Source organism: Pongo abelii, chromosome 20, assembly GCF_028885655.2.
Source record: "Pongo abelii isolate AG06213 chromosome 20, NHGRI_mPonAbe1-v2.0_pri, whole genome shotgun sequence".
In the NCBI taxonomy this organism is placed as follows: Eukaryota; Metazoa; Chordata; class Mammalia; order Primates; family Hominidae; genus Pongo; species Pongo abelii.
Genome location: NC_072005.2, coordinates 41,890,121 through 41,903,841, shown reverse-complemented (window position 1 = coordinate 41,903,841; position 13,721 = coordinate 41,890,121). Strand labels below are relative to the sequence as shown.

Here is a 13,721-nt window from a genome sequence, read left to right as displayed (position 1 = left end):
GCAGTCATTGTAAAAAGGTACATTTTGTTTGCTTTAACATTCTTTTTTTTCTTTTCTTTTTTCTTTCTTTCCATTTTTTTTTTTTTTTTTTTTTTGAGACAGGGTCTTACTCTGTTGCCCAGACTTGAGTGCAGTGGCATCATCTCAGCCCACTGCAACCTCTGCTTCTCAGGCTCAAGCCATCCTCCTGCCTCATCCTCCTGAGTAGCTGAGACTACAGGTGCACGCTACCATGCCCGGCTAATTTTTTAAATTTTTTTGTAGAGACAAGGTCTCGCTGTGTTGCCCAGGCTGGTCATTTTCTTAATACCGAGCTTTAGTATTAAAATTATTTTTTGACAGATAAAATTATATGTATTTATCATGTACATCATGGTGTTTTAAAGTATATATACATTGTGGAATGTCTAAATCTGGCTAATTAACATATGAATTACCTTTTACGTAGTTACCATTTTTGTGGTGAGAACACTTTACAGGTCTTAGCTTTTTTCAGTAATACAATATATTGTTAACTATATCACCATGTTGTACAATAGATCTCTTGAACTTATTCCTCCTATGTAACTGAAATTTTGTATCGTTTGACCAACATCTCCTCAACCTTGCCATTTCCCCCCACCCCCAACTACCCCAGATTCTGGTAACTACCATTCTACTCTCTACTTCTATGAGATCAAGTGTTTTTTTTTTTTTTTTTTGAGACGGAGTTTCGCTCTTGTTGCCCAGGCTGGAGTGCAATGATGCGATCTTGGCTCACCACAACCTCCGCCTCCCGGGTTCAAGTGATTATCTTGCCTCAGCCTCCCAAGTAACTGGGATTACAGGCATGTGCTACCACGCCTGGCTAATTTTGTATTTTTAGTAGAGACGGGGTTTCTCCGTGTGGGTAAGGCTGGTCTTGAACTCCCGACCTCAGGTGATCCGCCCGCCTCGGCCTCCCAAAATGTTGGGATTACAGGCGTGAGCCACCACGCCTGGTCGAGATCAACTTTTTAAGATTCCACTTATGAATGAGATCACGTGGTGTTTATCTTTCTGTTTCTGGCTTATTTCAGTTAACATAACGTCCTTCCAGGTTCATCCGTGTTGTCACAAATGACAGGTTTTGTTTCTTTATCATAGCTGAATGGTATTACATTTTATTACATAGCAGATTTTCTTTGTCCATTCAAACATTGATGGACACCATGTGTTGGCCATCGTGAATAATGCTATAATAAACATGAGAGTGCAGAGATCTCTTTGACATTCTCATTTCATTTCCTTTGGATATATATAGTAGTGTGATTGCTAGATCATATGGTAGTTCTATTTTTAATTTTTTGAGGCCTCTCCATACTGTTTGTCATAATGACTGGCTTCCCAAAATGTTGGGGTTACAGGCATGAGCCATCATGCCCAGCCTGTTCAGATTTTTTATTTCTTCATAATTCAATCTTGGTAGGTTGTATGTGTCAGGGAATTAATCATTTATTCTAGGTTATCCAATTTTCTGGTGTATGTTTGTTCATAATAGTCTCTTATGTTTCTGTTGTATCAGTTGTAATGTCTCCTTTTTCATTTCTGGTTTTATTTGAATATTTTCAATATTTTCTGTTTTCTCTTGGTTAGTATAGCTTAGTTAGGTTTGTCAATTTTGTGGGTTTTTTCTTTTTTCAAAAAAACAACTCTTAATTTTATTGATTCTTTCTATTGGCTTTCTGGTCTGTGTCATTTATTTCTGCCCTAATCTTTATTATTTTCTTCCTTCTAACTTTGGGCTATACCTGGATACTTACCTTTCCCCAGGTTTGGAAAGTTTTTTGCTACTCTTTTTTTCTCTTTCCTCTTTCTTTTTTCCTTCCTTCCTTCCTTCCTCCTTTCCTCCCTACCTCCCTCCCTTCCTTTCTTCCTCTCTTTCTTTCTCTTTCCTCTCTTTTTTCTTTCTTTCTCCTTCCTTCCTTCCTTCTTTCCCTCCTTCCCTCCTTCCCTCCCTCCCTCCATCCCTCCTTCCTTCTTATCTCCCTTCCTTTCCTTTCACCTCACTCTGTTGCCCAGGCTGGAGTGTAGTGGCATGATCATAGCTCACTGCAACCTTGAACTTCTGGGTCTCAGTGATCCTCCTGCCTCAGCCTCCCATGTAGCTGGAACTACAGGCACATGCAACAATACCTGGCTTATTTTTAAAAAATTATTTGTAGAGAAGAGTCTCGCTATGTTGCCCAGGCTGGTTTCAAACTCCTGGACTCAAGTGATCCCACCTTGGCCTCCCAAAGTGCTGGGATTATAGGCATGAGCCTCTGTGCCTGCTGTTATTTCTTTAAATAAGCTTTCTACTTGTTTATCTTTCTCTTCTCCCTTTTTAGCTCCTACTGCTCAAATATTTGCTATTTTGATGCTGTCCCATGAAGCCTATAAACTTTCTGCATTTCTTTTCATCCTTTTTTCCATCCAACTGCATATTTTTAGATAACTTGTCTTCAAGTTTACAGATTCATTCCTCTGCTTGGTCAATTCTGCTGTTGATGTTCTGTCTTGCATTTTCAAAATTTCCTTCATTGTATTTTTCAGCTCCAGAATTTATGTCTGATTTTAAAAATTATTTCAATCTGTTTAATTTCTCATTCTGATCACATATTGTTTTTCTCACTTTTTTAAGTTCTCTGTATTTCTTGAAGTTCACTGAACTTCCTTAAAACAGTTATTTGAATTCTTTCTTTTTTTTTTTCGAGACAGAGTCTCGCTCTGTCACCCAGGCTGGAGTGCAGTGGTGCGATCTCGACTCACTGCAAGCTCCGCCTCCTGGGTTCACGGCATTCTCTTGCCTCAGCTTCCCGAGTAGCTGGACTACAGGCACCCACCACCATGCCCGCCTAATTTTTTTGTGTTTTTTAGTAGAGACGGGGTTTCACCGTGTTAGCCAGGATGGACTCGATCTCCTGACCTCGTGATCCGCCTGCCTCGGCCTCCCAAAGTGCTGGGATTACAAGTGTGAGCCACTGCGCCTAGCCTATTTGAATTCTTTATCAGGCAGTTCAGACATCTCCATTTCTTTAGAGTCAATCACTGACACTTTATGTTGTCCTATTGGCGATGTCATGTTTCCCTGACTGTTGTTGATCCTTGTGACCGTGCACTGATGTCTGCACACTTGAAAGGACTGTGTATTTATTCCAGTCTTTGCAGAATGAGGTTCATCTGGGAAAGCCCATCAATAGCCCATCCAGTGATTCTGGGCAGCCTGTCTGGTTTGGTCCTTAAGGCTGGGGCTGCTATGGTGGGTATAGTGCTGGGATGCTCCAAAAGGCTGGAACCACATTCTCTGGTGTTGCACATAGCATGCCCCAAGCCCAGGGCCACTCTGGCTGCTGCAGTGCCGGGGCACGCTCAAAGCCTGAGACCACTGTGACTGGTGCCATACTGTTATGTGCCTGATTGCAGAGGCCACTGAGGCCTGCCTGTTGCTAAGGGCTGTTGGAGCCCAGGGCCTCTGATGTCAGCCTGATGGTGGTGGCAGCCTGGAGATGGAGTTCATCATGCAAGCCTGAAGCCTGGGCTGCATGATCTTTCCTGATGCCAGAGCAGGTCTAGAGGGTCAGTCTGTGGCTACTGGCCTGGAGTCTGCGGTTGGGAGTCTCCCTGTTGCTGGGTTTTACTATGGCAGGCCTGGTATTAGGGAACAGGCAAAGTTCTGTGCTCACTTCCCTGACTTTTCCCCAAGTGGGCAATACCTCTGTCTACACTGTGCTGCCTTGAGCTGGGGGAGGGGTGACATGGGTAATGTCGAACTGTCCTTCCTGCACTCTTCAGTGCTTCTTTTCTTATTATTGTGCTACCACCCAGTACTGCGATCTCTCACCTGGTTGCCTTGGCTATTATGAAGGCATTTTTGTTCATGGATAATTGCTCAGACTGATGTTTCTGTAGGTGGACCATAGATGGAAAGAACTATTTTGCTATCTTCTGAGATTTAATATTTTTTGAAAGATTATTAGCTGGGCATGGTGGTGCCCACCTATAGTCCCAACTACTTGGGAATCTGAGGTGGGAGGATTGCTTGAGCCCGGGAGGTCGAGGCTACTGTGAGCCAAGATCATGCCACTGTGGTCCAGCCTGGGTAACAGAGTGAGACGCTGTTTTTGAAAAAACAAAACAAAACAAAACCTACTATTAGTTATTCCTCTTTTTTTTAGTGAATTGCTGATGATCGGCTTTCTCCTGGTGAAGCAGAAATCCTTGCTTCAGAGACAAATACCTGAGTTGAAAGAGAAACTGGCTTTTAGGCTGGATGTGGTGGCTCACGCCTGTAATCCCAGCATTTTAGGAGGCTGAGATGGGTGGATCAGTTGAGGTCAGGAGTTCGAGACCAGCCTGGGCAACATGGTGAAACCCTGTCTCTACTATAAATATAAAAATTAGCCAGGCGTAGTGGCAGGCGCCTGTAATCCCAGCTACTCAGGAAACTGAGGCAGGAGAATTACTTGAACCCTGGAGGCAGAGGTTACAGTGAGCCATGGTCGTGCCACTGCAGTTCAGCCTGGGTGACAGAACAAGACTCTGTCTGCAAAAACAAACGAACAAACAAAAAAAAAACCAAAAAAGGAAAAAAAGAAACTGGCTTTTTAGTTAGAGAAATGTAGATTCAAAACAAATGTCTGCAACTTAACTGATTTGACCCTTGGGCATTAGTTTCCTGAGCTATTAAAAGGAGAGCACTACATTGCAGAACAGTACCGAGGACAACTGACAATGTGTATAAAGTACCCAACACATAGAGGGGTGCCATACTGTTATGTGCCTGATTGCAGAGGCCACAACAATGAATGTTGTTGACCAACTGCAGGAATCATGAATCCCTTCCATCCCCAGCTTGCACACTAAAAGGAAAGTGGGGCTGGGCGCGGTGGCTCATGCCTGTAATCCCAGCCCTTTGGGAGGCCGAGGTGGGCGGATCACCTGAGGTCAGGAGTTCAAGACAAGCCTGGTCAACATGGCAAAACCCCGTCTCTACTAAAAATATAAAAATTAGCTGGGCGTGGTGGCGTGTACCTGTAATCCCAGCTACTCAGGAGGCTGAGGTAGGAGAATCGCTTGAACCCGGGAGATGGAGGTTGCAGTGAGCTGAGATCGTGCCATTGCACTCCAGCCTCGGTGACAGAGTGAAATTCCGTCTAAAAAAAATTAATCAATAAAAGAGAAGGAGTGGTGAAGGATGTCATGGTATGGGAGGCCCTGATTGGAAAACTGGAGTGGCGAGCTTTCCTGGCTGGGGAAGGCAAGGGTAGCCTCACATTGGCAGAAGCTGCCAGGTTCAGTCTGTGTGGTCTTTTAGTTGCTGTCTTTAGGCAGTTCAGGCAGGATTCTAGGGGCAGGATTCAGGGCCCTTCTCAGTCCTGAAAAGTTGTCCTAGAGTGAGGAGGAGCTGCTCAGAACAAATCTGAGTAATCCAGTGTCTGGACCAGATCCACATTGCCAGAGAGCGACCTGGTCAGAAATCCTCTTGCAGAAGTAGCTAGGCTTCTACACGAAGTTCATCATTTGTCACCTATTTCTTCAGAGCTTGTATTTCTTTCTTTCTTTTTTTTTTTTTTGCTCTTGTTGTCCAGGCTGGAGTGTAATGGCACGATCTCAGCTCACCGCAACCTCCGCCTCCTGGGTTCAAGCGATTCTCCTGCCTCAGCCTCCCGAGTAGCTGGGATTACAAGCATGTGCCACCACACCCAGCTAATTTTGTATTTTTAGTAGCGGCAGGGTTTCTCCATGTTGGTCAGGCTGGTCTCGAACTCCCGACCTCAGGTGCTCCAACTGCCTTGGCCTCCTAAAGTGCTGAGATTACAGGCAAGAGCCACCGCGCCCGGCCAGAGCTTGTTTTTCTTTAGACTCCCTATACTTTTCCCCAGTTATATGTGGGTATAGGATAGGGATGGGCATAGTGGTGGGTAGTAGTTTGGAAAAGCCAATGGAAGTAGTTTGGGAGAAGGAATGGAAGAGAAAAAAGTTTTCATATTTATGATGTACATCATTTTGGGAGCTCTGTGGCGCAGCGTATTTCATGGTTTATTTTTCTTCTTTCAGCTCTGGCTTATCAGGACTCCGTAGTTCTCCAACAGAGAAATCTTGAGAAGGACTGACCAGTTTTTGCAGTTCTAAAACCATGGCCCATGTGAGTTAATGTTTCTCTGTCCTTTTCGAAATACTGTCAATTTCTGTATCGTGTATATAGATTCATTCTTTATTCTGAAACTTCCTGCTTACCAGAGCTTCATCCAAGAACCTGCTCCATGGCTGGGCGCGATGGCTCATGCCTGTAATCCCAGCACTTTGGGAGGCCGAGGCGGGCGGATCACTCGAGGTCAGGAGTTCGAGACCAGCCTGGCCAACATGGCAAAACCCTGTCTCTACTAAAAATACAAAAATTAGCCGGTGTGGTGACAGGTGCCCAGGAGGCTGAGGCAGGAGAATCGCTGGAACCTGGGAGGTAGAGGCTGCAGTGAGCCAAGATCACGCTATTGCACTCCAGCTGGGGCGACAGAGCAAGACGCCGTCTCAAAAAAAAAGAACCTGCTCCAGTTCTTTTCCCTCCTGTGAGGATTGGGACAGATAGCCCAGTATCCTATGTGGCTATCTCTCCTCCACTAGTGTTGAGCATCTCCTACCTACAAAATCTGTCAATAGCCGTGAGAAAGCGGAAATGAGATGCCTTGAGAAAACTGAAGGCATTCTCTGCAGAATGTCCTCCTGTTAACATCTTCCAGTGGAACCACTTTTCATTTTAAACCTTAAACTCCAGAAAAAGTATATTTTTCTCAGCACAGTGATTTTTGTCTTAGTTTTACATAGGAAAAATAGGTGTCCCCAATACATAATATGACATTTTTTTTTTTGAGACAGAATTTCACTCTTATCACCCAGGCTGGAGCGCAGTGGCATGATCTTGGCTCACTGCAACCTCCACCTTCCGGGTTCAAGCGATTCTCCTGCCTCAGCCTCCCAAGTAGCTGGGATTACAGGTGCCCGCCACGATGCCTGGCTAATTTTTGTATTTTTAGTAGAGATGGGATTTCACCATGTTGGCCAGGCTCGTCTTGAACTCCTCACCTCAGGTGATCCACCTGCCTCGGCCTCCCAAAGTGCTGAGATTACAGGCATGAGCCACTGCACCTGGCCACAATATGACATTTTTAAAACGTTTTTGAAATTTTTTATGGAGGAATGACATATATACAAAAAAATATACAAACCATAAGTGTATGGCTGGATGAATTTTCATAAATTGAGTACATCTATGCTATCAGGTCAAGAAAGGAAATCACCTCAGATGCTTTCAGTCACTCCCCACCCACCCACTGCCCAGGGTAACCACTATCTTGATGTCGAACACTATAATGTAATTTTGCTTATTTTTGGAACCTTGTTCAAGTGGGGCAGGTGTGATGGCTCATGCCTGTAATCCCAGTACTTGGGGAGGCTGAGGTGGGCAGATCGCTTAAGCTTGGGAATTCCAGACCATCCTGGGCAACAAGGCAAAACCATGTCTCTACAAAAAATAAAAACCTAGCTGGGCATGGTGGCACACCTATAGACGCAGCTACTCAGGAGGCTTAGGTGGGCGAATGACTAGAGCTCAGGAGGTGGAGGTTACAGTGAACCGAGATTGCACCATTGCACTCCAGCCTGGATGACAGAGCCAGACCCTGTCTCAAAAAGACAAAACAAAACAAGAACTTTGTTCAAGTGGAATCATATAGTTCAATACAATTTTTTTTTGAGACGGAGTCTTGTTCTGTTGCCCAGGCTGGAGTGCAGTGGCACGATCTCGGCTCACTGCAATCTCTGCCTCCCGGGTTCAAGTGATTCTTGTGCCTCAGCCTCCCAAGTAGCTGGGATTACAGGTGCCTGCCACCATGCCCAGCTAATTTTTGTGTGTTTTTGTAGAGACGGGGTTTCACCATGTTGGCCAGGCTAGTCTCGAACTCCTGACCTCAAGTGATCCACCTGCCTCGACTTCCCAAAGTGCTGGGATTACAGGCATGAACCACCATCCACCATGACGCCCAGCCTTTTTGTTTTTTGACACAAGGTCTCACTCAGTCACCCAGGCTGGAATGCAGTGGCATGATCCCAACTAACTGCAGCCCGACCTCCCAGACTCAGGTGATCCTCCCACCTCAGCCTCCTGAGTACTGGGGACTACAGGCACATGCCACGACTCTTGGCTAATTTTTAAAATTTTTTTGTAGAGATGGGGTCCCACTATGTTGCCTAAGCTGCACTCGAACTCCTGGGCTCAAGTGATTTTCCCACTTCAGCCTCCCAAAATATTGGCATTATAGGTGTGATCCACCGCACCTGCTCCAATACAATGCTTTTTTTAAAAAACAAAAATGACATCCAGGAAGAATCTTGTTATATCCCAAATACAGTTGTTAGACCAATGGAACCATCTGCAGATGTTTTGAAATCTGTATAACTATCATTGAAGGGCATGTGTATGCCTGGTGCTGCTAGTGACTGAGGAGGTAACAGAGCACCATCCTGAGTATCAGCCATTCCTGCTATTACGTTCTTGTTGGAAATACTTTTCCATACTGTGCTTCACATGTAGCCCTCATTTTTGTCTAGTGTAAAATGAGTTCCTAAAAGATTGGAAAAGTATTGAAGAAAATTGTGGAGAAAGAAACAAAGCAAATGAGAAAAATGAATTTAGTAAAAGAGATGATTAAAATACTAAAAGCAAAAGATGTTGTGTGTGTACTGACCCACTGTGTCCCATAGTTCTACATTGGAGGAAAATGTGCGAAGCTAGTTGGAGGGATGGAATTGACATATAACTCATTATAATGCTCTGATTTAACATAATGGGAGGCCGTGTGTAGTGGCTCATGCCTGTAATCCCTCCTTTGGAAGGCCATTGCTTGAGGCCAGGAATTCAATGTTGCAGTGAGCTATGATCACATCACTGCACTCCAGCCTAGGCAACAGCCTGGGCAACAGAATGAGACACTGTCAAAAAAAAAAAAAAAAAAAAAAAAAAAGAAAAGAAAAAGGAAAGAGAGCAAAGAAAGAAAGAAAGAGGAAGGAAGGAAGGAAAGAAAGTAAATAGAAAATAAAATGATGGGAAAATAGGTACCTGGTTAATCGTTAGAATGTCTGATTTTCAGGAATGGATTACTGACTTTAAGTGGGAGGTCCCTATTTTGAGCTTTCCTTAAGATCTGTGATTTGATGAAAGAGAGAATTTGGTCTTGTCTGACTGCTTATAGGGAAAACTCTAAACTTCTCCACAGATATGAGTTTTTCAAGTATATAAGATAGGATTTAGTGTTGACTAACCTTAGTTTTTATGTATGTTGAGACCCTATACTATGTAAGGCTTTTAGGTTTAGGTAGATTGGGTAGGGATGTAATTGGGCCTTATAAGGTAAGGCCTAAACTTTCATGTGTGCCTTGACACCTTTGTCAAGACCCTAAAGGCCTAACCATGAGTTCCCCTGCTCTTACCCGATATGCCCACACCCAGCAGGAAAGGCTTCCTACCCAGCTAGTTCTCCCATGAGCTGGACCAGTTACACCCCTCGTGGTCCTCAACCTAATGGGTTTCACCTCCCTGCTAGCCTATGGAATTATTCAAACAAGCCAATCACATACCACTACAGGAACCAGGGAACACCTCACCTTGTTATTACTATAAAGCCTGCCTCCCACACCCGTGCTTGTTCATGCTGTTCTTGAATGCAATCCCCTTGTGCCCCTGCGTGATGTATGATGTCCTCTCTCAGGCTCTGAATATATGCATCTAACAAATTACTGTCAATCTCATCTGTCCGGTGTGGGCTATTTGATTGTCTTGTACTTTTTAGGGCAGGGATCCCTCCTTCACCGACAGGGTGAATAGGATGTGATCAGAATAGGACTGTAAATAGATACCTCAATCAACGGAGATTTCCTCCTGCGGAGAAGAATGCCAGGAACGAGGTCCATTGTGTATTTTTACAGGATGTGCTGGTCTAGAGCAGGATTTCTCAACCTTGGAACTATTGACTTTTTTTTTTTTTTTTTGAGACTGAGTCTTACTCTGTCGCCTAGGCTGGAGTGCAGTGGTGTGATCTCAGCTCACTGCAACCTCCGTCTCCTGGGTTCAAGTGATTGTACTGCCTCAGCCTCCTGAGTAGCTGAGATTACAGGCTCCCACCACTACACCCAGCTGATTTTTGTGTTTTTAGTAGAGACAGGGTTTCACCATGTTGACAAGGTTGGTCTCAAACTCCTGACCTCAAGTGATCTGCCCGCCTTGGCCTCCCAAAGTGCTGGGATTACAGGTGTGAGCCACTGCACCTGGCCTGAACTATTGACATTTTGATGGAGAGTCTTTTATTGTAGGGGGCCGTCCCGTGCATTGTAGGATGTCTAACAGTGTCCCTGGCCTCTACCCATGAGATGCCTGTAAAACTCACACCCTTTCCTCTGATTGTGACAACCAAAATTGTCTCCAGATATGGCCAGATGTCTTTTGTGGAGCAAAATGACTCCTCATTGAAAATGATTGATACAGGGGGCCAGGCGCGGTGGCTCACGCCTGTAATCCCAGCACTTTGAGAAGCCGAGGCGGGCAGATCACGAGGTCAGGAGATCGAGACCATCCTGACTAACATGGAGAAACCCCGTCTCTACTAAAAATACAAAAAAAATTAGCCGGGCCTGGTGGCGGATGCCTGTAGTCCCAGCTACTCGGGAGGCTGAGGCAGGAGAATGGCGTGAACCCGGGAGGTGGAGCTTGCAACGAGCCGAGATCACGCCACTGCACTCCAGCCTGGGTGACAGAGCGAGACTCCGTCTCAAAAAAAAAAAAAAAAAAGAAGAAAAGAAAATGATTGATACTGGTGTCCAGGGGATATCTTTATGATATCTTCATGATTCAGTATCCTGTAACTCAGGAACAAAAAAACGATGTTCAAGAGATGATAGATGGTGACAAGCAAGAAGATTATTCACATCCATAAAGATTAGATATTGTAGACGTTGAGAATTGGGGAAGACTTTCGATATTTTATTGAATTAAAATATCTAAAGAAAAAAGAATCTAATATATTAAAAATGTAGACTGCCATGGAACGAATTTTTGAAAGTTTACTAAAGAATTGGTTATAAAAGGGAAAGTGTTTATAATAAAACCCGAGTTTGTGATGAATTTGAATCTATCTTCTTGGATTTTGTAGCACATGTGGGATAAATTTTTATCAATGTTTTTAAATGATCATTAAAGGGAAAAGAGAGCCCAAGACCTCATATTTCTTTTTTTAAAATTCTTAAAGTTTTAAATTTCTTTTTTTGTAGAGACAGGGTCTTCCTAATGTTGATCAAGCTGGTCTTGAACTTACGGGCTCAAGTGATCCTCTCATCTGGGCCTCCCAAAGTGCTGGGATTATAGCCATGAGCCAGTGCACCTGGCCTCAAGACCTCATATTTTTAAAGAATTTATGGTGGAGGCACATAGTATTCAAAAGGCTTGTGTGCACTGTTTCATTTAATTAGGATTTTTTGGGTTATGTACTCATTTCTAGATAAGTTTGGATGAAAATGTAATCATATCTGTAGCCACAGGACTATTCAAGAACATGTAGGCTCAATGCTTCAGAAATACTAATTTTCTTACTGGCCCCTACTCATGTCACAAGTTTTCAGCCCAATGCTGTTTGCATGCTATCTGACCCCTCTCTGCAATGCAATCCTCAATCTCCCCTCTTTCCATCTTAAAAGTATTTAATTTATTTTCACAAGTAATACCTGAGTTTGTTTTTTCAGGGTTCAGTGACATTCAGAGATGTGGCCATAGACTTCTCACAGGAAGAATGGGAATTCCTGGATCCTGCTCAGAGGGACTTATATAGGGATGTAATGTGGGAGAACTACAGCAACTTCATTTCACTAGGTAAGGTTATTTATCCCAAATGATATTAGCTTTCTCTGCTGTCAATTTCAGGACTATATTTAGAAAAATTATCTAAAACTACTTTCTGTTCCCAAAGGAATGATTTAAGCTTTGTTAGGTTGGAACTAGGCCTCTCCATTTCATCATGTCCAGTCTGCTATGCCCTTCAGACTTCCTTTAGACTCTGTAATTCCTGATTTCCTTAGTATCCAAAGGGATGGATTTGAATATGGCAAAAGCATTGTTCAAGAAACCAGACTTCACCTTATATTGGAGCTCAGAATTGACATAAATGCTTCACAACATCTGCAAGTAGAATACCTAGACATAGGGGTTCAGAGTTTCTCTAAAAATCAAAGGAATCTGTAGAACATAGTGTGAGATGGATCCAGAAAGATTATTTAAAACTCATAGCCGGGCATGGTGGCACGTGCCTGTAATCCCAGCTACTCAGGAGACTGAGGCAAGAGAATCACTTAAACCCAGGAGGCGGAGGTTGCAGTGAGCTGAGATCACGCCACTGCATTCCAGCCTGGGCGACAGAATGAGACTCCATCTCAAAAAAACCTCAAGGCCAGGCATGGTGGCTCATGCCTGTAATCCCAGCACTTTAGGAGGCCGATTCGGGTGGATCACTTGAGGTCAGGAGCTCCAGACAAGCCTGGCTATCATGGTGAAACCCCATCTCTACTAAAAATACAAAAATTAGCCAGGCATGGTGGTGCATGCCTATAATCCCAGCTACTTGGGAGGCTGAGGCAGGAGAATTCCTTGAAGCTGGGAGACTGAGGTTGCAGTGAGTTGAGATCGCGCCACTGCACTCCAGCCTGGGTGACAGAGTGAGACTCTATCTCAAACAGAAAAAACCCTGAAACACATTCTGTTTCCTATAATAGACATATGCAGTTCTACCTACTTTGTAATTGAAAATTAAAATCTAAAAGCCTGGCATTTAACATTGAATGAATATCCTAGAAAAGATCTGAGAATGTCTCAAAAAACCTTTTAGTATGCACTCATCAAAATGATAACGGTAAATAGCTAATAGCTAATACATATATTATGTGTATATGTTAATAAACATCACCATGTATTTGGGCTTAAACATTATTCTAAGCATTGTTCATTATTAATTAACCCTCACAACAACTCTATGAGAAGATATTATTATCTTCATTTTATTTGAGAAAACGTAGACACAAAAGGTTAATAATTTGCTAGGTAACACAGAGACAAAGGCAGGATGTGAAGCCAGACAGTCTGGATCCAGTCTGTGTTCTTCCCTCTACACAATACTGCCTTTCAACAGAGCCTGTGTGAGGTTAAATTATATTAAGGCCTGTTCTTGACCAGATGGTTAATATAATGGCCTTAGTATACTTAATTTAACCTCACACAGGCTATTCCTTATGACCCTCAAGTTACCTTAATATGAGCATTCTTCAACTCCCTTGCAATTCTTCGCTCTTAGGCTTTATAAAGTGCATATTGATCTGTAGTTAATTATAAATTTAATCAAATCTAAATCTAAAGATTTTCTGGTGTATAATTCCATGTCACATTTTTCTTTTAAGCAGGACCTTCCATTTCTAAACCAGATGTGATTACCTTATTGGATGAAGAAAGGAAGGAACCTGGGATGGTTGTGAGGGAAGGGACAAGAAGATACTGCCCTGGTGAGTAAGGGCTGAGCAGGCATTGAGAAATCACTACTGCAGGTAATAGCTAAACTGATTAGGGTGGAGGCACACCCTTGAGATGTTGGGGTCTCTCTTCAAAAAGCCCCTGGCCTATGGAGGCAGGGCTTGGG

The 13,721-nt window shown here is 43.5% G+C and overlaps 1 protein-coding gene across 3 annotated transcripts in view; it reads left to right on the top strand.

Annotated features, from left to right (window-relative positions):
* ZFP14 (ZFP14 zinc finger protein) overlaps window positions 1–13,721 on the top strand; it is a 42,745-nt gene that overhangs the window by 5,138 nt on the left and 23,886 nt on the right. For 2 of the 3 annotated variants that reach the window (XR_008516529.2, XM_054540232.2), the window contains exons 2-4: window positions 6,058–6,145; window positions 11,785–11,911; window positions 13,486–13,587. Coding sequence is in view for 2 of the 3 variants with exons in the window: in XM_054540232.2 (XP_054396207.1) it covers window positions 6,137–6,145; window positions 11,785–11,911; window positions 13,486–13,587 (238 nt within the window). In the remaining variant the exon portion in view is untranslated. The remainder of the gene's footprint in view (window positions 1–6,057; window positions 6,146–11,784; window positions 11,912–13,485; window positions 13,588–13,721) is intronic. The other variant, XM_054540233.2, reaches the window with a different exon arrangement.